This window comes from Panthera tigris, chromosome A2 (assembly GCF_018350195.1).
Source record: "Panthera tigris isolate Pti1 chromosome A2, P.tigris_Pti1_mat1.1, whole genome shotgun sequence".
Taxonomy (NCBI): domain Eukaryota; kingdom Metazoa; phylum Chordata; class Mammalia; order Carnivora; family Felidae; genus Panthera; species Panthera tigris.
Window position 1 is genome coordinate 50,729,975 of NC_056661.1, and position 23,532 is coordinate 50,753,506.

Here is a 23,532-nt window from a genome sequence, read left to right on the forward strand (position 1 = left end):
TCCAGGCGGCTTCCGGCGGCGTGACCTGGGCGCGCTGGGCTGGCGGGTTGCCGCATCAGGAAGGGTCTGCGCTGGCTACTGGTAACCGGGCGGCTGGTGGGAGTGGCCGGGTGTGGCGCTGGAGACCTTCGGGAGGGAGGGGTGACCTTTGTCTTGCGACCCGAGCCGGCACCGAGCTGGACTTCAGCCCGATCCTATTGTGGATCCCTTTTTGTCCTCTGCTAGGCCTTCACCCGCACGCGTGGGAGTCCGGAGACGTGGGTTTTATTCCAGCCAGCGTCACTGATCGGCTCTCTCTGACCTTGGGCGGGATATGTCCTTTCGTGGGCTTCAGCTGCTTTAATTAGAAGATGGAAGTTGTATTCACAGGGATTATGAGCTCCTTAAGGGCTGGAACTGACTTTTATTAGTGTATATACATTGTTGCTTGTCCCGGCACAGAACTGTACAGTGTGGGTACTCTGTGCCTACTTAAGTTGTTTTGGGTCACGAAGCCTTTGAGAATCTGATGAGAGCTCTTGATCCCCACCTCCCACCTCTCTAAATCCCGCCCCCCAGCCCCCCCCTCCCCCCTTTGCTCAGATACAGGACATTGGCTTACTGTTTCAGATATTTCATATACTGTTTCTGCCCGTGGATCCCAGAGCTTGGCCTGTGGTAGGCATTCAAACATATGCAGTCCATTAGGTCCTAGATGTTCAGTTAATCATTTTTAAACGCATGAGTCCCTGTCCACTTCATAGGAGAAAGATAGATATCCTAATAGCAAGTTTTAGTCATGGGTCTGGCAGTATGTTCTTGTCCCTTACATCTCCCAACAACTCTAGGAGAGAGGTATTTAATTCCCATTTTGCAGATGAGGAAATTGAAGCATAGAAGAGTAAACTTGTTTTAGGCCATTCACCCTGTGAATGGTGAGAGCGTGAATTCAGACCCATGTCTACAGTTCCACAGGCGCATATTCTGAACTGCCAGCTGAAAATGGACTAGATTTGGAACTATATTTGAATGTGCTCTAGCAGCCTTTGTTTGGGAATTGAGCTGGCTGTTAATACAGATGATCACAAACCAAACATTGCATGCTATGGAAATACTCCTATTCCTCTGTCTCCTTTTCTTCCTCAGCATATTGCTTGTTTAGTAATATCACAGTTTACATCTTACCCTCTGTGCCCATGTTCTTCAATCCTTTTATCTTCAGTGAATATTGATTCAGGCCTGTTGAATGAATATGGCGGTAACAATTGTGTGGCCTTGTTCTTCCAGCCCTCCAAAGCAGGTGTTTTTATTTATAGATGAGCTATGAGGTGATACTGTTTAGGCGCTATCTTTTTTTCTTTTCTGTACTGCTTTTAAAGGAACCGTATTAGGAATCTTGGAAGCACTGCCAACATGTCTGATGTTCAAGAAGCCACTAACCAACTTCTGGATGTGAACCTTCATGGGAACCAGAGGTCTATACAAGTGACAGAAAGTGGTCCCAGAAGTGAGTCTGAGCACCTCCAAGTCACTATTGGAGCCACTGTACCTACCGGTTTTGAGCAAACAGCTGCAGATGAAGTGAGAGAGAAATTGGGGTCATCGTGCAAAATCAGCAAAGACCGGGGCAAGATATATTTTGACATTTCAGTGGAAAGTCTGGCTCAGGTTTGAATGAAGCAATATTAAAAATAGTTTTCTGAAAGGGTCATTTTATGATTACTTTCTGATTTACAGACCCCTCTTGAATCTTTTTTGCTTTTCTTTACTCTGCCTCAAATCTGGTTATTTTAAAGTATTACTGCATTTTCTATTTGGTACTGATTTGTGAATTTGACTAGTAGATTTGCTATATTTTTAGAAGTGATCTTAATATTTCCTGAGGATGAATTTCACCAGAAAGAATCCTTTGTGACTTTTGAAGAAATTCTGAATATCTGCCAAACATCTTTGAATTTATTTACTTCGGCATTTAGCTGAAGTGTAGACTTTGGTGGTGAAGTGTATAAGGAGAGATTTTTCTTTTAATCTTTGTGAAAGAAATACTTGCTCAAAAGTAATTAGGAATCATTGAAATGGAGAAGTGAAGGTCAGCAAACTGCCATTCCACTAGAAGAAAAGCTAACCAGTATTTCATAACCATATAAGCATCACGAGAGCAGGAATTTTCTGAGTTTTTGTTTTGGCTGAAATCTCCCACGTTCTTAGTGTCTGGCATGTAGTAGAAATCCAGTAAAGGGGCGCCTGGGTGGCTCAGTCGGTTAAGCGGCCGACTTTGGCTCAGGTCATGATCTCGCGGTCCGTGAGTTCGAGCCCCGCGTCGGGCTCTGTGCTGACAGCTCAGAGCCTGGAGCCTGTTTCCGATTCTGTGTCTCCCTCTCTCTGACCCTCCCCCGTTCATGCTCTGTCTCTCTCTGTCTCAAAAATAAATAAATGTTAAAAAAAAATTAAAAAAAAAAAAAAAAGAAATCCAGTAAATATTTGTGGGATAGATGGGAAGCAGATATTTTCCACCCAGTATCTTAGTACATAACCTTAGCAGCTTTGAGAAGATAGGTGCTATTATTATCCTCATTAATCGTTAGGCTTAGGGATAAGTAATTGGCCCAGGGTCACTCAGTTAGTAATCACAGCTGGAGCTCAAGCCCTGTGCTCTTAACCACTGCACAGGATACAGTGTACTGTAGGGAGCCATGAGAGAAATATACAGTAAAGCCCCACTTGACTGTCTTCATCTTTCCTTTCTCCCCCAAACCTGTGTTTCCCAGGTAACATTTTAAAGCTATCCTTCCATCTTCCTTTTTCCTTTTCTGTAAGAGTATAGAAGCTAACGGGGAACCCAAAACATGGGAGACTGGGGAGATGAGAAAAGTTAAAATACAAATTATAGGTATTACCTATTTTAAAATCTTTGTATTTAATTTTTGTATTTAAATTTGTAAAATGTTTATTTTTTAGAGAGAGAGAGAGCGCATGTGCACGCGAGCACGAGTGGGGGAGGAGCAGAGAGAGAGGGAGACACAGAATCTGAAGTAGGCTGTAGGCACTGAGCTTCAGCACAGATCCCCTTGCAGGGCTTGAATCCACAAACCGCGAGATCTTGACCAGAGCCTAAGTTGGATGCTTAACTGACTGAGCAACCAAGGCGCTCCCCTTCCCCATTTTTTTATTTAAATATTGATAGTTTGTGTGATTCAAAAGCTTTCTCATAAATTTGTTTCTAACATTTTTTTCCCTCCCCCAGGTTCATTGTCTGAGATCAGTTGATAACTTATTTGTGGTTGTTAAGGAGTTTAAAGATTACCAGTTCAAAGAAACAAAGGTGAGTTTTCCCATAGTAGCTGACTTTCAGTCTCTCCCCAAAGAGATTATTTCCACTTTTTGCATTCTAACATTTAGCATTACTACTGCTTTTATAATCTAGAATCCTGGGAGGCTTTTATAATAAAATTCAGAGATTGGTGGACAGTCCATCTCAAAAGTTGTTTTGAAAAAATCAATATTGTAGGTAGTGGACACAATGGGTGGAAAGGGTCAAACGGTACAAATTTATACCATGTAAAATTACATGGAGATGTAATGTAGAGCATTGACTATATATTATATATATAGCATGTATAGCAATGACTATAGCTAAAGATACTGTGTTGCATTTTGTAAGTTGCTAAGAGAGTAGATCTTAAAAGTTCTCATCACAAAAACCATTTTAGAACTATATGTGGTTACAGATATGAACTAGACATTGGTTGGTGATCCTTTCACAATATATACAAATATTGAATCATGTTGTATACCTGAAACTAAAATAATGTTATATGTTATTCTTCTTTTTAAAAAGATGAGAGAATAACAAAAAAACAAGTAAGTGAAAGTCAATATAGAAAAACATCAAAGTGTATAAGAAATAAAATAAGTTGTGTGACTTTCTTACCAAAAGATACATACCTTAGATTAGCTTTACTGACATACATGGTTTTAGAGTAGAATTGCTTCCAGGCTATGAATCAAAGATTAAGTGACTGAGTCATCTACAAATAACACTTTCTCTCACAGTTCTTTTGTACAACTGTTACCTTCTCTAACATCATTTTTTGAAATATAGCTAATATGTAAATACTCCTTTACTTCTTAAGGCAACAGCTTTGTCTCCAACTTGTATTTAGCATCTGATTTCTAAATATTGATACGCTGCCTAAATTGAAGTTTGAAAAAGAGATTTCAGTAAGGTCTTAGTATTTTTCCACATTGTTTTTTAGTCAGGTTTCCAGAGTCAGATGCTTGAAAACTTTTCTATCAGTTTTATTGCTTATATTAGAAACACTGTGTCTTTTAAATCCATGATATACTGCCTGATTCTCTGATTTTTATTTATTGGCAACAGATTGATTTCCGAAGCATTGTTCAATAACCAAAGTGATGTGAACCCACAGCCTAGAAAAAATAAAACCAGACCTAAAAGAATTCCAACTGAAAATAGATTAAAATTTTATTAAGAATATAACTTTCAGCACTAGTAGTATAATCTTGCAGACTTCTGATAATCATTGTCAACTGAATCATGTCTATGAAACTAGACATAACAGGCAGCTGCTGAAAATTTTTGCTGCTTAGTATTTGGAAATTTTAATAGCTAATTCTATACATGAGTAAATGCTAACAGGCATTTTTAAAAACTATTAAAAAAATATTAAAAACCCTGTAAAGTTTCACTTTAAATTCTTGCATTTACAGCATTATTAATATTTTTGTATTACTTTGTGCAGTTTGATCTCTAATTGGAGGTGAATTTGATACTATGTAATGGTTCTATATGAGCCAGCTTTGCAGAGTAGCCTTGTAAGTTAACTGCCAGAAGAGGTTGCTGATAAAGTCCCAAAAGAAGAGCAGCAAGGATTAAAGTAGATTTTCAGAACTATGCAAGGGCATATGTGTGACCATGAAAAATTATTTAGCCTTTCACTTTGAGGACTTATTTGCACCATGCCCCAGTAAAAGCTTGTTTTTAAATATTTGCTTCTTGGGACGCCTGGGTGCCAGCATCCCACCCTGGTCATGATCCCAGGGTCGTGGGATCGAGCCCTACTTCGGGCTCTGTGCTGAGTGTGAAGCCTGGTTGGGATTCTCTCTCTCCCTCTGCCCCTCTCCCCTACTTTTTCTCTTTCTCTTTCTCTAAAAAAACAAAGCCAAAAGACTTTAAAAAGTAAGTAAATAAAGATTTGCTTCTTGCTTTTTGTTGACTGTCATTTTCACTGTAGCATTATACTTTCCCATGTCTTATAAAAAGGCTTGATTAGCATCCTGATAGGTCCTTTCCTTTTTAAGTATTCAGATAGTATCATGAATTGATTAACCTGTTTAAAAAAAACAAAAAGCTAACATTTGTGCTTTATATGTTTTTTTTTAAGCTAGGTAATTTAGGGGAAATTGTAAAGACCAAAAAGGATACGCAGTGGAAATGTTTGTTCCTATATCTCCATACAATGCAGTTCCCTCCCTGGAGGCAAGAATCATTCCCAATTTCTTGGATATTCTTCTAGAGATATTTTATAAATATGTGCATTTTATTTACTAACACAAATGAAAACATACCATACATACTGTTCTGTGCTGTGCTTTTTCTCCTATATCTTGAAGAGCATGCCAATATCATCACTGAATTTCACTGCATCTCACTGCATCTTAATTTAATCACCCTATTTAGGACATCAGGTTTTTTCAGACTGTTGCTACTATGGTGGTTGAACAAATATCTTCTATACATCCTTGCGTGTATTTAATCTGAGGGTCATTTTTCTTTCTTTAAGTTCCATTTATTTAATCTCTGCACAGGTGGGGCTTGAACTCATGACCCCAAACCAAGAGTTGCACACTCTTCTGACTAAGCCAGCCAGGCACTACCTGTAGGGTCATTTTTCTCATTAATAAGATAGTTTAACCCTCCCCTCCTTCCTTTTCCCCCTGAAGTTTTATTATTCATCTTAGTGTTGATCTGTATGCTTTAATTTCTATCCTTTAATCTCTTTTAATTTTTTTTTTTATCTTTATTTTTGAGACAGAGAGACAGAGCGTGAGCAGAGAGGGGCAGAGAGAGAGGGAGACAGAATCTGAAGCAGGCTCCAGACTCCGAGCTGACGGCACAGAGCCCGATGCGGGGCTTGAACTCATGAACAGTGAGATCATGACCTGAGCCAAAGTCAGACACTTATCTGACTGAGCCACCCAGGCACCCCATACCCTTTAATCTCTTGGTGGAGGAGGATATCAGCATCTCCTCTTTCCTTTCACCTCCAGCTACCTTCCAGTTTGTAATATTTAAGTGTTGTCTGTAGTCATAATCCCAGTTTTCTTTTTATCACTTGATTGGCAGTAGTTCAGAAATGATTGTTTTTCACCTTTATGTTTGATGAATAGTTTAAGTATAAAATTTGGAGTCATGCTTTTCTTCCTGAAAAATACCATAGGCTGTGTTCATTTTCTTCTAGTGTTAAATGTTGCCATGAAAAATTTTTGAAGCTATCTTGATATTTTTCCCCCTTACTTGTTGCTTTTTTGATACTTTTGCTTCATGCCCAGATTTTACTTTTAATCTCTGAAGTCTCATAAATTCACCAGGATATGTCTCATGATAATTCCTTGTCAAGACATGTCAGTCTATAGAGAAGTTCACATCCACATACATTTCTTGAAAGTTTTCTTGAGTTACTATTTTTTTTATTAAGCTCTACACTCAATATAGAGCTGGAACTCGTGATCCTGAGATCAAGAGTCACATGCTCCACCCACTGAGCCAGACAGGTGACCCTAAAATATTTTTTGTTTCATTATGTCAGATCCTTTTCAGAGATAAACCAGTTGTACATATGCAGGGTCTCCTGACTTTGTTTCGTATTTTATCATTTTCTTTGTATACTTTTTGCTTATTTCCATTGTATTTGCTTTACTTTTCTCTACATTACTTACTGTGTTTTCATCAGTGTCTTTTATATGTGGTGCTTTCTATATGGTCTTCATTTTGCGGTGTTTTTTTGTTTTTTTTTTTATTCCACTTATTCTTTGACATCTGTGAGCTCCTGTTTCATCTTTTTATGGTGGCTGACCTCATCTCCTTTCCACTCTTATATCTCCGCTTGGAGCTCTTATTTTACAAAGGTATTTCCTCATTACATTTTTTATTTTGTTTTATCACAGTTTTTGAGGTTTTTTTGTTACTTATTTTTGAGAGAGAGGGAGAGAACAAGCGTGGGTGGGGGAGGGGCAGAGGGAGTAAATCCCAAGCAGGCTCTGCACTGACTGCCTGCGCTCAAACCCACAAACTGTGAGATCATGACCCAAGCTGAAATCAGGAGTCGGAGGCTTAACCGACTGAGCCACCCAGATGCCCCATTGGTCAAAGTTTTCAACTGCTCTGTGGCAGTGTCTTTCTGGTCCCTGTTTTTGTCTGCTCCCTTTGTTTTTCTGTTTCTTTCCTCCTTTGTCCTTTCTTATGTTCATATAAGTCCTGTGCTGATAACTTTTGATGATTGGTCATCTGTGAATGAGGAAGTTCCTCTTGGACCTGCTATTGTTAGGAGGTTCTTCTGGGAGAAGCCAGGAACTGTTCCAGGCCAGCAAGAAATTCCCCTGCTTCACTGTGAAGTTCCTTCTTGGTTGTAGATGAATGAGTTCTCTCTTCCTTCCTTATTTAAATTTTTTTCCCACCCCTGCCGTCTCCCCCTCCTTCTTTTTTTTTTAACAGCATTATTGAGGTATAATTTCCATACTATTGCATAAGTTCTTTTAACCATTATGTCTCTCTAGCCTGAAGGGATCAGCAGCTTCAGGGTTATTTACAGTGTAGAACATCTCTCCCCAGCTCTACCTCATCGACACTGTTTCCAGCAAATAGACCATGTCTGTAAGATTCCTTGTTCAGCTTCCATTTCTCTCCCCTGTTTATTCTTGTTACAGATGAAGTTCAAGGAAGCTCCTTCTGTCAGTATATATACTTGCCCTGCTATTCCAAAGGAGAGTTTATTTTGCTACTTCTTTGTAGACTTCTCTGACCTTTGTCTGAGACCTTTGTCTGGTGTCTTCCTATACCTCTGTTTGGCCTTCACTGCACTTGGGAATCTTATGTTAGAATTGTTATATTATGGTTCAAAGTTATAGGTATCATATAGATTCTACTTTATCTATAGATAAAGTTGGTGGGGCACCCCAGTGGCTCAGTTGGTTGAGTGTCTGACTTCGAGTCAGGACATGATCTCAGCGTTCCTGAGTTTGAGCCCCGCATAGGGCTCTCTGCTGTTAGCACAGAGACTGCTTTGGATCCTCTGTCCCCCTCGCTCTCTGCCCCTCCCCCACTCATGTTTTCTCTCCCTCTCTCTCTCTCAAAAATAAACATGAAAAAAACTTAAAAAGATAAAGTTGGTATTTCTGTTGTTGTTGGTGTTTAGAATGGTGTTTAGAGAAAGAAAGGGGCTATACTAGTGTTCTCCATTATATTAAATCTCCAAGACCTGTAGATGCCTTTTATGGGGAAATAATTTGTATATAGAATTGAATTTGCCAAACCTGAAATTTACCATTATTTCATCAGGTTTCAAGTAGTATGAAAGCCTTCACTCACCTCATCCCCATTTCAAGTCTCAGTTCCATCAGTGAACACTGACCTCTTTCTAACTTGATGTTCAGTACCATATATTGTATATACCAGCACTCTGCAATAGAACTTTCTGATGGGAATGTTTTAGGTCTACTGTCCAACACTAACCACTAGCCATTAGTGTGTGAAATGTGGCTAATGTGATTGAGAAACTGAGTTGGTTTTTTTTTTTTTTAAGTAACCTCTAAGCTCAACGTACAGCTTGAACTCATGACTCTCATGATTCATGTGATTGTCACATGCCCTACCAACTGAGCCAGCCAGGTGCCCCTGAGCTTTTAATTTTTTTTTTTTTTTTTAACATTTTATTTATTTTTGAGACAGAGAGAGACAGAGCATGAATGGGGGAGGGGCAGAGAGAGAGGGAGACACAGAATTGGAAGGAGGCTCCAGGCTCCGAGCCATCAGCCCAGAGCCCGACGCGGGGCTCGAACTCACGGACCGCGAGATCGTGACCTGAGCCGAAGTCGGCCGCTTAACCGACTGAGCCACCCAGGCGCCCCCTTTTTTTTTTTTTTTTTTTTTTTTTAATTTTTTTTAATGTTTATTTATTTTTGAGACAGAGAGAGACAGAGCATGAACGGGGGAGGGGCAGAGAGTGAGGGAGACACAGAATCGGAAGCAGGCTCCAGGCTCTGAGCCATCAGCCCAGAGCCCGATGTGGGGATCGAACTCACGGACCGTGAGATCGTGACCCGGGCTGAAGTCAGACGCTTAACCGACTGAGCCACCCAGGCGCCCCCGCCCCTGAGCTTTTAATTTTAAATCATTTTAATTTCAATAGCTACATGTGGCTAATGGCTGCTGTATTGGATGGCATGGCTCTGCACCACACATTTTAACATTTTATCACATATTATCCAGCAGCTGTTTATTGAAAACCATTTGTATGCCATGCGCTGTTGTAGGCATGTGGCTTATAGAAGTAGTCAAGACAGGTAAGGTCCTTTCCACCCTCTTCTGGGAGAAGCTTTGATAGCAAACAAAACATAAATCTGGTAACTTCAGATAATGCTTAGCTCTGTAAAGAGAATGGGAAGAGAATGACTTGAGAGGACTGCTTTATGAAGAGCAGGTCTCTCAGAAGATATGCCTTTTAAATTACTATTAATAATGACCAGGCGAGGGGCGCCTGGGTGGCTTAGTCGGTTAACCATCTGACTTCAGTTCAGGTCATGATCTCACAGTTTGTGGGTTCGAGCCCCATGTTGGGTTCTGTGCTGACAGTTTGGAGCCTGAAGCCTGCTTCGGATTCTATGTCTCTCTCTCTCTCTCTGCCTCCCCTGCTTATCCTCTATCTTTCTCAAAAAGAAATAAACGTTACACAAAATAATGACAAGGGAGCCAGCAGTACAGAGACCATGTGAAGCAATTATCTTCTAAGTAGAGGTAAAAAGAACAGTCCTGAGGTGATGTAAGAGAAATAGGCAGAGGTCAGATTATATTGGGCTTTTTTTTTAAATTTTTTTTAACATTTATTTATTTTTGAGACAGAGACAGAGCATGAACGGGGGAGGGTCAGAGAGAGAGAGACACAGAATCCAAAACAGGCCCCAGGCTCTGAGCTGTCAGCACAGAGCCCCTATGTTGGGCTTTTTAAGGAATTTAGATTTTTTTATGTGCAGTGAGAAGCTGTTGAGGGACTTTAAGGAAGGGAGGGGCATAATCAGATTTACATTTTAAAAAGATGATTCTAGGGGTGCCTGGATGGCTCACTTAAGTGTCCAACTTCGGCTCAGGTCATGATCTCATGGTTCATGAGTTCGAGCCCCATGTCGGACCCTGCGCTGACAGCTCGGAACTCAGAACCTGAAGCCTGCTTTGGATTCTGTGACTGTCCTTCTCTCTGCCCCTCCCCTGCTCACGCTCTCTTTCTCTTTCTCTCTCAAAAATAATATAAACGTTAAAACAATATATAAAAAGATGATTCTAGATGTTATTTAGAAATTGGATAGATAGGTTTTTAACTGCTTAAGGTTGTTTTTACTTTTTTTTGTGGTTTTTTTTTTTTTTTTTTTTTTTTTTTTTTGCTTTGTTGTCCCTTTTAAAAACTATTGCTCTTTAAAAGAGTATTACTTTTAAAAGTAGTGTGGGGGCGCCTGGGTGGCTCAGTCAGTTGAGCGTCCGACTTCGGCTCAGGTCGTGATCTCGCAATTTGTGAGTTGGAGCCCCGCATTGGGCTCTGTGCTGACAGCTCGGAGCCTGGAGCCTGCATTGGATTCTGTGTCTCCTTCTCTCTCTGCCCCTCCCCCACTTGTGCTCTCTCTCTGTCTATCAAAAAAAAAAAAAAAATGTGTTTACACAGCACAAAATTCAGAAGGAGGTCAGTCAGTGAGAGGTAAGTTGCCCTCCTTCCCCTGTCTTTACCCACCCACTTCTCCTATCCAGAGGTAATCGTTAACACTTTCTGACTGCTTACATTTTAATCTTGAAGCCCAACTTCTGATCTCCTATTCTATCTTGTATTATGTATTAGTGGCTTAATTTGTGTATCTTAATTTTCAATGGGATTTTAATTTCCTTAATTGTAGGCATTACCTATTTCCTCTTTTGTTCTGCACTCCTACCACCTCCAGCATCTATAGGCTGAGTAGAGATTTGTTCAATGAAAGTGGTGAGAGGTGCATGGATTTCATCATTCTCTGTCTTTCACAGGAAGAAGTTTTAAAGGATTTTGAAGCGTTGGCTGGGAAGCTTCCATGGTCAGAACCTTTAAAAGTATGGAATGTTAACACCAGTTTCAAGAAAAAAAAAACAAAGCGCAAAAAGATAAATCAGAATTCAAGTAAAGAGAAGATTGATAATGGACAAGGAGATAAAGCAGAAGAGAGGGATGATAAAAAAGGATTCACCAACAAAACCTTAGATTCCCGTATCTTAGACTATTACGAAAATCCAGCCATTAAAGAAGAGATATCAACATTAGTAGAGGATGATTTGGCATCTTGCAAAGATGAGACTGATGAAGGCTCAAAAGAAGAAACTCCTGAGGTGCTGAAGTTTAGAGTCACGTGCAACAGGGCAGGAGAAAAACACTGCTTTTCCTCAAATGAGGCTGCAAGAGATTTTGGGGGTGGTGTTCAAGATTATTTTAAGTGGAAGGCTGACATGACCAACTTTGATGTGGAGGTATGTGCCCCTGATTGTGATGATTCGAGAAGGCCATCACAGACGCATAGCATTTTCAGACTAAGCACTTTTATGGGCAGTTAAATTGCGACCACATAGCTAACAGGGTGTGGTTAATAAGAGCATGGGCAGACATCTTGATTCAGATTTAGAATCTACAACTGCATAACTTTGGACAAGATATTGTTTCTGAGCCTCTGTTTCAAAGGAAGCCAGTAATAGTATATACCTGTAAGTGTGTCCTGAAAGTTAAATGAGATAATACATTTTAGGTATTTGGTGCGATACCTGGTATATAGTAAGTGCTCAGTAGATAGATGGGAGTTATTAAGACTTGAGTTTTCTCATCTAGTACTTTTTACATTATATGGACTTTCAGATTGTAAAATCCAACCAGAATTAAAACAGTTACTTTGTTTTTATGTGTCTTGGTTGTAGAGTTTTACTACTGAAAAGAAGTGGAGTACGTTTTTAAAGCAAACCCCAGCCTCTTACAAGGAGGTTGAGCGTCATTGCTCATTCTCATCCACAGCCAGCTCTTTATTAAATACTGCTAGACTGATACACTCACATGCCTCTTTTAGCATACTTACTCTTGATTCATATGTGGGCCATGCTTAGTAGCCTTTACAATCTCTGACAGCTCAAAAGGCCTCTAGCAGCCAACACTTTTTCCAAGAAGTCATTTTTTGTTACTTTTGGGAAACTTGAATCTAGGCAAGTAACTTACTCTCTCTGTATGCTTTCCTTGCATATCAAATGAGAAGAATAATTCCCCATTCCTTTTTATCGTGTAATAGGTGTTATGAGAATGACTAGGCTATTAGGACAGTAATGTTGAAAAGTTAGCAGCAGGGATGGGGGGTGCAGTGCTCAGAGCACAGATTCTGAAGCTGCACTGCCTGGGTTCAAATCCCAACTTAAATGCTGTAAGACTTGGGGCAAGTAAGAGGACCTCTTTGTGCCTCAATTTCCTCATCTTTAAAAGGAAGATAATAATAATACCTGGCTCACGTGAAACTAATGTCACATTGTGTGTAAACTATACTTCAATATAGTTTACAATATAGTTTACAATGTCAATAAAAAAATAAATAAATTAAAAAATTAATTTAAATAAAATAATTTAAATAAATTTATTAATTTTAATTTAAATTAATTAAAATAAATTTAAAAAATAAATTAAAAAAAATTACCTAGCATGGGGGAGCCCTAGGTGGTTCAGTCAGTTGAGCGTTTGACTCTTGATCTCAGCTCAGGTCATAATCTCACAGTTCATGGGTTTGAGCCCCACATTGGGCTCCACGCTTGCAGTGCAGAGACTCCTTAGCATTCTCTCTCTCTGGTGCTCCCCTGTTCGCTCACTCTCTCTTCTGTCTCCAAATAAATCAATAAAAACTTACGGGCGCCTGGGTGGCTCAGTTGGTTAAACGACCAACTTCGGCTCAGGTCACGATCTCACTGTTTGTGAGTTCGAGCCCCACGTCGGGCTCTGTGCTGACAGCTCAGAGCCTGGAACCTACTTCAGATTCTGTGTCTCCCCCTCTCTCTCCCCTCCCCTGCTCACACTATGTCTCTCTGTCTCTCAATAATAAATAAATGTTAAAGGAAAAAAAAACTAAAAAAAATAAAAACTTAAAAAATACGTATTAAAAAAATATATGGTTTGGAGAGTGTGAATCTGAAATGAGGTAATGCATGTAAAGTGTATAGAACAGTGTATTGCACATAGGAAGTGATAGATAAGTGCCTATGCTGCTGCTATTGTTAAGATCATGTTGGGGCGCCTGGGTGGCTCAGTTGGTTAAGCGTCCGACTTCGTCTCAGGTCATGATCTCATGGTTTGTGAGTTCAAGCCCCGCGTTGGGCTCTGTGCTGACAGTTCGGAGCCTGGAGCCTGCTTCAGATTCTGTGTCTCCCTCTCACTCTGCCCCTCCCCTGCTCATGCTCTGTCTCTCTCTCTCAATAATAAACGTTAAAAAAAAATTAAGAGAAAAGATCATGTTACGTGGAAGACTGGAGAACATTTTATTGTTACTTGAATATATTTCACTGTGTGTTAGAAAAACAATAGGATAAAATAGTCACAGGCATGATTAAGTCATTTAAAAAAACAAAACAATAGGTGATAAAGCAAATGTGACACATTGTTAACAGTTGGTTAATCTAAGTGAAGGGTACATTTTATTTAAGAGTTCGTTGTGCAAGTATTCTAGTAGTATTTCTGTATGTTTGAACTTTTCAAAAAGTTAAAATGGATGTTAAGCCATAAACCTTCAAAATATGTTGGTATTGTAAAAATTCAGGGACTATCTGGTTATAGCTAACTTATAACGAATGAAAAAAGATATTATTTCTTTTTAATATGTATTTATTTATTTTGGAGAGAGAGCGTGCGCAAGCAGGGGAGGGCAGAGAGACAGAGAGGGAGACACAGAATCTGAAGCAGGCTCCAGGCTCTAAGCTGTCAGCACAGAACCCAATGCAGGGCTCGAACTCACAAACTGTGAGATCATGATCTGAGCCAAAGTTGGACGCTTAACCGACTAAGCCAAGTAGGTGCCCCCAAAATTAACATAGATTTAAAAATTTGAAAGTGGTATAGACTAGATTATTTCATTTATATGAAGTTCAAAAAGAAGAAAACTAATTTGTGGTGGTAGTAGATTTTTATTTTTCTTAAAGGTTTTATTTTTAAGCAATCTCTACACCCAGTGTGGGGTTCAAACTCACAACCCTACGATCAAGAGTTGCATGCTGTAGCAACTGAACCTGTCAGGCGCCCCTATTTTATTCTGTCTTTTATTATAGGTTCTTTTGAACATCCATGATAATGAAATTGTTGTGGGCATTGCATTGACAGAAGAGAGTCTCCATCGAAGAAATATCACACATTTTGGACCTACAACTCTGAGATCTACTCTTGCCTACGGGATGCTCAGGTAAGAGAATGGGTTTGCCATCTAGATTAAAGTGACACCTTGGTTTGAATTTTCCCTTTAAAACACTTTAATTTTTTGTGAAGTACTGTGTTGGATTTTGGTGGGTAAACAACAGGATAAAAAGGTAATAGTCTCTTTCTTTCTCTTATATCCCATGTTGATTCCTTGTGGTCCTGAAAATATCATTTAACTACTGTCTCAGCTTTGTTTTTAAATGTTTATTTTGAGAGAGTAAGAATGTGCGACCCACACATGCATGTGGGGAAGGGAGGGGCAGAGAGAAAGGGAGAGACAGAATCCCAAGCAAGCTCCATAGTCAATATGTGGAGCCCTACTATGTGGGGCTCAGTCTCACCACCATGAGATCATGACTTGAGTTGAAATCAAGAGTCGGACACTCAACCAACCAAGCCACCCAGGCCCTCTTAATTTTCTTGTTTTTGTTTTGTTTTGTTTTGAAGTTTATTTACTCACAGAAAATGTGAGCAGGGGAGGGGCAGAGAGAGAGCAGGAGAGAAAATCACAAGCAGGCTCAGAGCCTGGACAAGAGCTGTGATTCAAGAGCTGTGAAATCATGACCTGAGCCGAAGTCGGACACTCAACCGACTGAGCCACGCAGGCACCCCTATATGTAATTTTTTTTAAGCTCTAGGATATAGAGTCAGCCTATAATTACAAATTGATTTTTAAAATGAATATTGATTGGTGTTACTTTATGCTAACATAATAGGTCCTTGATCTTACAGCTTCAGGAGTAGGCTGTGTGAAAGTCTCAGCTATTGATTGAAGTATTTTTATATAAGCTATTTTCTTTCCTATAGGCTCTGTGCTCCTCAACCTACTGATATAATAGTTGATCCGATGTGTGGAACAGGGGCAATCCCAATAGAGGTAATAACTTTTCTTTACCTTTTAGATAAGCATGTGATATATCAAGTGTTCTGGAACTAATGGGCAAATTATGAAATCACCAGCATGGGGTCAGTGGACCTAAAAGTGTTAAAAGAAAATTAAAAAAAATAAAAAATAATTACAGTAGTAAAGCTCGAATTTTTGTGTGAAGGATATAACCACCTATTACAACTAGCTAAGGACTGATAGATTATAAGTGATGGTTACTCCGTGGATTGCATCAGAGGCTGATAATTACAAACTGGTGAGTCCCTTTTCTATAAAAGACAAGTTGGTAGACTTGAACAGAAAAGATATTGAAGGCATAAGCAAAAAACTGGAGGAAGGTGTTTCATCTCTATAAAGTGAGATTATGCTTCTTAACCCACTTAGGTTCTTAGAGGGAGTAAATATAGTTGTAAAACAGAAACCTATGCATGTTATTTAGATTTTTTACGAAGTCTAACAAGGTCACACATCAAATGCTCTTAAATAGTTTTCAAAATTACTGATACTGAGAGGATTCAAAAACTGCTTAAAGCAAGGGATAGAAAGGCATTTTCTAAGTGGAGAACATTTAACAAGAGACTGAGTCTCCTTGAATCAGTATTATCTATACTTTTACAAATAATTTGGAAGAGGGTACTTCTGTTTAAAATTACTTAAAGTTATGAATCATGGTATGTTCTTACATACAGTATACCTAAAGCCAGCGGGAATATACTGAAGAAGATACACACATTCTGTGAGTGGGCAGAATCTGGACAGTCCAAAGCAGCCACAAAGGGAAAAATAATCTAAACTACAGTTAGAAAATGACATGTTTCATCTGGGAGTTGAAATCCCAGAAGGAGGGGTGCCTGGGTGGCTCAGTCGGTTGAGCGTCCGACTTCGGCTCAGGTCACGATCTCGCGGTCTGTGAGTTCGAGCCCCACGTCGGGCTCTGGGCTGACAGCTCAGAGCCTGGAGCCTGCTTCCGATTCTGTGTCTCCCTCTCTCTCTGCCCCTCCCCTGCTCATGCTCTGTCTCTCTCTGTCTCAAAAATAAATAAAAACGTTAAAAAAAAATTAAAAAAAAAAAAAAAAAAGAAATCCCAGAAGGAAATCTTTAATAGTCTAAAAGACTACTATTTTCTGGTAGTGTGAGCTAGAGAAATTGACTCTCGCTAAAGAAATGCACACAGAGAAAACTCAGTTGCTGTGAAGAAAAATTCTGGGAACAAAGCAAAGTGTTATTCTCTAGCATTAAACCATGACGTGTCTATGTCTGAAATAGCATGGAAAGTCACAAAATGTCAAGAAATATACCACAGAACTAGAGAGTCCAGAAGAGCCCCCCCTCCAGCTGAAAAAGATTAAAAAAAGATTGAGGCATTTCTACCCAAGAGTAGACATGAGGATGTCAATATTGAAAAAACGAAGCTGATATATAATCAGAATGAATGAAGTATGAAAGGAAATGACAGGGTATGTATACCGAATTGTTCACCATAGTGTAAAATACCTGATCTAGAGTACTCTTTAAAACTTTGCAAGTTCTATAAAATTCATCTCTTTCAAAAGAAGCTGAAAATCTAAACACATTTAGACCAAAAAAATGAGTGTCGGGGAATCACAATCATCTGAAAGGCTTTCATCAAATTCTGAGGGTCCTTTCTACATCACCCTCAAGTTTGTGGGCAAAAGAAAAGGTGATGAAGTCTTGTGTCCGTGGATATGGGTTATTACTCTTTACAAAAGAGTCCTAAATAGAGGGCAGAACTTTCATGTCAGACACCTTCTGTTAATCTACCTAGAACATTGTTCAGCCTAGGGTAGTGTGTCACCTCCTTCCACAGATGAGATGTAAGATTGGTATTTATGATCTGTTCACATGTTTTTGACTTAACATTACAAAATCCTTTCAGGGATGTGGTGGTTGTCATTCAGAGGTCTGTGCCGTGGTTATTACATTTTATTTTGAAATTTTCAAATATTCTAATATATCAGATTCTATAAAATTCTGTGATCACAAAGGGTATAGGTTGGTCACTTTAATTTGGGTACATTTTCAAATCGTGTTTGTATTTTAGGTCTGTAATGCCTACTATGTGCCAGACATTGCTGGCTGAGGGATTGAATAAAATACGAGACTTGTCCTTAGATTCCTTGAGAAGCAGACAAGTACAGAAATAATTAAAAAGAAGTACAGTGGCAGAGTATGTACAAAATGCTTTGGGGTGGGGAGGCAAATGAGAGGCAGCTTGGAGAGTTCGGGTTGATGTGAGAGGGCATGACATTTGAACTAGGTCTTGAAAGATAGGTAGGAATTCAGCAAGTGAGAAAGAACAGAAGGACTTTTTAAGCAAGGGGAATAGCAAAGTTCACAACATGCAGTGTTGTCACTTAAGAAAAGCATTGGATTATTGGTTTGATTGTCTAGTTTATTGACATTCAGTTGAAATTATTTTCCCTTTAATCATTTTTGGGGTTTTTTTTTTACAGTTTACTACTTTGGTTTTAATATATACTATTGTCTTTTAGGGGGCTACTGAATGGTCTAACTGTTATCATATTGCTGGTGATAATAATCCGTTGGCTGTGAATAGAGCAGCAAATAACATCTCATCTTTATTGACCAAGAGCCAAATTAAAGAAGGGTAAAAATTTAATTTAAAAGATTTTGTACCATTTCTTAGGCTTACATAATCACTTTTCTTACCGACTTTATGAATTAATATCCCCAGTGCATGGTCATGGTGACATCCTCATAACCAAAATGCATACTGTGAGACTCCATTAAATTTTAAAACCGTTTATTGAGGGGCGCCTGGGTGGCTCAGTCGGTTAAGCATCCGACTTCGGCTCAGGTCATGATCTCACGGTCCGTGAGTTCAAGCCCAGCGTCGGGCTCTGTGCTGACAGCTTGGAGCCTGGAGCCTGTTTCGGATTCTGTGTCTCCCTCTCTCTCTGACCCTCCTCCGTTCATACTCTGTCTCTCTCTGTCTCAAAAATAAATAAACGTTAAAATTTAAAAAAAAACAAACGTTTATTGAAAATAACTTAGAACATGTTTTTTTTATTTAACTATAATTTCCCCACCCTAATGCAACTATGTTTATTTCTGTCTTCTCTTTCCTTATTCATGTATCTTTTTTCCCAAATAGTGGAAGAATATTGTGTTGACTTATTTCAGTTTTTACAAATTTTCAAACACTTTGAATATCTTTATATAGTCTGTTTTTAAAAACTGCATAGTATTTCATTGTGTAGAAATACTACAGTCCATTTAGCCTTTCCTCTATTATTTGGCACTTTAAAGCAGTCTCAGAATTAGAAGAAACCTGAAACCCATTTCCACAGTACCTGAGTGTTTTGTAGGAGATCCTGCCAGTGGCCTTCCAGTCCGTGTAACCATCTGTAATGACTTTCTCTGGAGGCTGTCAATTTGGTCTTTGCACAGCTTTGAGTGCTAGTCGTATCTTTTAGTGAACTGAATTTCTTTCTGTACCTTCTATAGAGTTTTTGTAGTTCCACTGGGATCCATAAAGAAAAATCTTATCTCTGGGTCACACGGTGATTGACATCAGACATTTTTGAAGAGTTACCAAAACTCCCCTTCTTCCTGTCCCACTCCAAATCCACTCTTCTGCAAGCAAAATAGTCCAAGGTCCTTCTCCAACTGTATCCTTTTGATATCTGTGCACTGGAAGTCCATTGGCCTCTGGGAAATTTTGGTTTTTATCTGAGCTGTATGTTGTTACTGTATCTTAAGCCCTGGCTCACTACTCCAGATTATATTCAGTGCCACCACCTGTGCCAGCCTCTCACTATCCTTTTAGTTTGGGCCATCTATGGGAAGAATTGGTTGAAATGCCACTTGGTTTTCTATTTCTTATCAGAGGCCTCATCATAAAATTGTTTCTCTGGTCTCCTCTGCTGGTGCCCTTCACTTTCTTATAAAGTGGCAAGAATAGGTAGTGAGTGATCAGCATATTTGTTCAAACATACAGATGCTCCACATTCTGAATACACGGCCCAGGGACATCATTATACCAAACCTAAAAACAGCTGCCTCCTTAATGTGAGGTTTCTGTTTGTAAGTGAAATCAGGGGTTTTAAAATACATATAGTCATTTGATGCAGATATTACTTACACATATTTATTCATGTATTATACCATGTATTTATTATACATGGTATGCCTCATATTGTTTTATGTCTGTATGTCGGTTATCCTCTTCTTTGTTATTTTTTTCCCCCTATTAGAATCATCAGTGCTTCGTTTAGTTCTTTCATATACTGTTCTGTGAGTTTATGCCTAATGCTTTTCATTCCTATTTCCTGTTGAGGTTTTTTAAATTTGTTACCTAAAAGCTTAAGTTACAGGCTATCAATGTTGTTGACCATATCCTATAGATTTTGACAATTCTGTATTTTTATTTTTAAATTCCTGGTTGTGTACTTGTCTCTCTGATCTAGTTGTTTAGGGCAGTGCTTTTCAAACTTGAATGTTGCACATGAGTCACCTGGGGATCCTGTTAACTACAGGTCCTGATTTAGTAGGTTTTGCATGGGACCTGGGAGTTTGCGTTTCCTAGCAAGCTTATGGGTAATACTGATGCTGCTGGGCTGTGGTCCTACTTTAAATAGCAAGGGTTTAGATCATTTTTTTGTACATAAGTAGTTGAAAGGTTTTAATTCATTTTTACATTTGTTTTATTGTGATGAGTTTCTATGGTACATTTTGTTTCATGTTTATCGAAATTTTCTTAGGGCTTAGTAGTCACCAGTTTTTTTTGAAATGTGATAAATATTTTTAAGCAAATTATTTCTTTTGTGTTTTTTGAATGTTTTATCTTAATTGCTTTTCAGGCCCTCTGTACCTTTTTTGTCTATTCTACCTGTACTATTTGTATCAGTCTATCTAGATTTTTAATATTGTTTTCCTCATTTCTTATTTTGTTGCAGTTATTCGTGCCTGTGATTATAAGACTCATTTTTTTAAAATTCATTCATTTATGAGACAGCAAGCAAGTGGGGGAGGGGCAGGGAGAGAAAATCCCAAACATGGCTCAGATTCACAAACCTTGAGATCATCATGACTTGAGCTGAAATCAAGAGTCAGACGCTTAACTGACTGAACCATCCAGGCACCCCAATACTGATATTTTCGTTATCTGTGCTTTTTTTTCTCCCCATTATGGCATGAGTGGCTTTATTGCACATTTTAAGTTCTTCACTAACTCTGAATATAATAATTCATTTCTACTCATAATCCTTGAGTTGCTTTTAATTCTTAGCCTGTGCATTACTGTCTTTTGTGTTTTTTCATACCAATGGCTTTGACTTAATGAGAATTTATTTCATTTACTATAGTCCTTATCTTCTGTCATCTGTTTTTTCAGCCTTTTTCTTTGCCTTATTTTTTATAGTAGAATACATGTTTTTTAATTTTCAAACAAGTATCTCTATATCTACTAATTTTACATATCTGTTTCTTTAGGTCTCCTGTTATTACTACCGAGACTTACCAAACTATAGAGGTGTCATCTCATAATCTTATTCCTGTGTGCATCGATGTTTTTTACATTCTCAGTTATATAATTTACTGCCTCATTACTGTTGCCACCTTTACAGTTCTTTGTGTTGCAATCTTGTTTACCCCTTTAGTTTTTCTTAAATTGTAGATGAAACCAGACATCTTTTGAAAACCAATCTTAACTGCTTTTTAAATCATCATTAGATTTTGTCATCATAAAAGTTTTATCACATGACCGTATGCGTTCTTCCGACATTCTGCTTTGAAATTTTTGCTTAAGTTAATGTTTGTCACTATCATTTTAGTAGCATTTTCTACTTTATATCAGTCTCTTCAGAAATGTTTTTAGATTTCATACTTCAGAGTAAGCATCTTTCCTTTGTCCCCATAGCAAAGTGTCCTGGGGCTTGCCCATAGATGCTGTTCAGTGGGATATCTGCAATCTGCCATTGAGAACTGGTTCTGTGGACATTATTGTAACAGACATGCCATTTGGAAAAAGGTGGGACTTGGCTTTTAAAAGATTAGTTTTACCTTCACTTGTTAAACTAGTACTGAATTTGTCTTCTAAATCTGTTCATTTCTTTGAACTTATTCTATTCACTTAAGAATTATGAAATGATAAAACAAATTATATGATAGATTCACCCAATTTGTTTCTTCTGAGAACTCATGAAGTAACTACATTTTGATCTGACTGTCACAGGTTAATCCACTTCCTGGCCCATTGTTGAATTACAGGATACTATACAAAGGTTGAGGAAAACTTGGTTCTATTTCTCAGGATAAATATTTTCTCATCATTGGTTTGGTTTAGATGTTTATTTTACTCATTAAGAGAACTACTAGAGGTGTCAAAAAAATTCTGTAGCCAGTTCATCTGATTCATTATTTCTAAGCAGTTTACTAAATCTGATCACTCATTTCATTGGCATATACAAGTGAAGCTGTGGCTTCTAAAGGACAACTGTTTTGGCTTGAGAATTTTCTTACTGTAATGAGTTTTTCACTTCTCATTTCATGTAGTCCTAGTTGTTTATCTGTTAAGTGTTTGATTCACTGGACCTTCTTTTATAGGATGGGCTCCAAAAAGAGAAACTGGAACCTTTATCCAGCTTGCCTACGGGAGATGAGCCGCGTCTGTAGACCAGGGACAGGCCGAGCTGTGCTACTTACTCAGGACAAGAAATGCTTTACCAAGGTGCTGTAAATTAGCCCCGGAACTCACCCTGTGGCAGCTGTAGGATCTTTTAATTTAAACTTAGGGATATTAGTTTGAGTAGGATTTGTTTGCTCTTCCCCCCCAGTTTCTTGCAACAAGACCTCTGGTTGGTCTATAAGCAGATTTTCCGCTAATTACTTCTGTGCTTTTTGTGTATACACAGGCATTATCCGGAATGGGACATGTTTGGCGGAAGGTGCATACCGTCTGGGTGAACATAGGGGGTCTTCATGCAGCAGTTTATCTTCTGAAACGTACACCTCAAGCTTTTGTTCATCCTGTAGAACAACATGGGGAAAGAACTCCTTGGTGATGCAAAGAATAGAGATGGTTCATGGTATTTGTGCCTCTTGACACTGGGAATGTCAGCATGTAGTATTTGGTTTGAGAGAAAAATAGCGTTAATAAAATTGCAGATTAAATTGGTCGAAAGCTCTTCACCTTCATTAGCAAAAGGAATTGAAAGTCTTAAGCAGAGCTTTGGAGCTTTTTTGAAGGAGTAGCTAGGCAATTACTACTGAAAATGCTTTCAAGATCCAAAGGCTACTGGGGCGCCTGGGTGGCTCAGTCGGTTGAGCGTCCGACTTCGGCTCAGGTCACAATCTCGCGGTTCGTGAGTTCGAGCCCTGCATTGGGCTCTGGGCTGATGGCTTGGAGCCTGGAGCCTGCTTCCGATTCTGTGTCTCCCTCTCTCTCTGCCCCTCCCCCGTTCATGCTCTGTCTCTCTCTGTCCCAAAAATAAATAAATGTAAAAAAAAAAAAAAAAGATCCAAAGGCTACTAAAATGCTCCGGGATTTGAGTTTCGAGTATTTCTTTTCAGGCTTCATAGCAGTTCCTATTTTCCATTGTAGCAGGTAAAAAGCTACCCTGGCTTAATGGAAAAGAAAAGAACATAATCAGAACATTTTGGGCCCCACTGCATTGCCTATGCAGCTTTGCTCTTTAGTTTTTTGAGTTGGCTTTACCTCACCTTTAAAAAAATGAAGCATTTACATTTTGTGAAATAGTGTTGGCCCCATAACAAGATGAAATCTCACAAGACCAACTGGAAAGTTTACCATCTGCCTTACAAATTAAAATATGCATGTTATTGAAATCAATACATGAAAATAGAGGACTAGGACTGATTAAAGGAATGGCAGATATTTTACTGTTAGCAGTATAGGACATTGCTGTTGTAAACAGCAAATACACTGATGAGACC

General features: G+C 38.9%; 1 protein-coding gene across 2 annotated transcripts; it reads left to right on the plus strand.

Annotated features, from left to right (window-relative positions):
- Positions 1-4: 4 nt before the first annotated feature.
- THUMPD3 (THUMP domain containing 3) lies at positions 5-22,754 on the plus strand. 2 transcript variants are annotated; one of them, XM_015545244.2, is made up of 10 exons: positions 5-81; positions 1,359-1,647; positions 3,224-3,301; positions 11,279-11,752; positions 14,564-14,694; positions 15,516-15,585; positions 18,108-18,223; positions 21,497-21,607; positions 22,183-22,306; positions 22,491-22,754. In XM_015545244.2, the coding sequence occupies exons 2-10, from the start codon at positions 1,393-1,395 to the stop codon at positions 22,638-22,640; spliced, it is 1,509 nt and encodes a 502-aa protein (XP_015400730.1). In that variant the 5' UTR covers positions 5-81; positions 1,359-1,392; the 3' UTR covers positions 22,641-22,754. The 2 variants fall into 2 exon arrangements, with proteins under 2 accessions (XP_015400730.1, XP_015400731.1); XM_015545245.2 differs by having other exon boundaries at positions 31-64.
- The last annotated feature ends 778 nt before the right edge of the window (positions 22,755-23,532 follow it).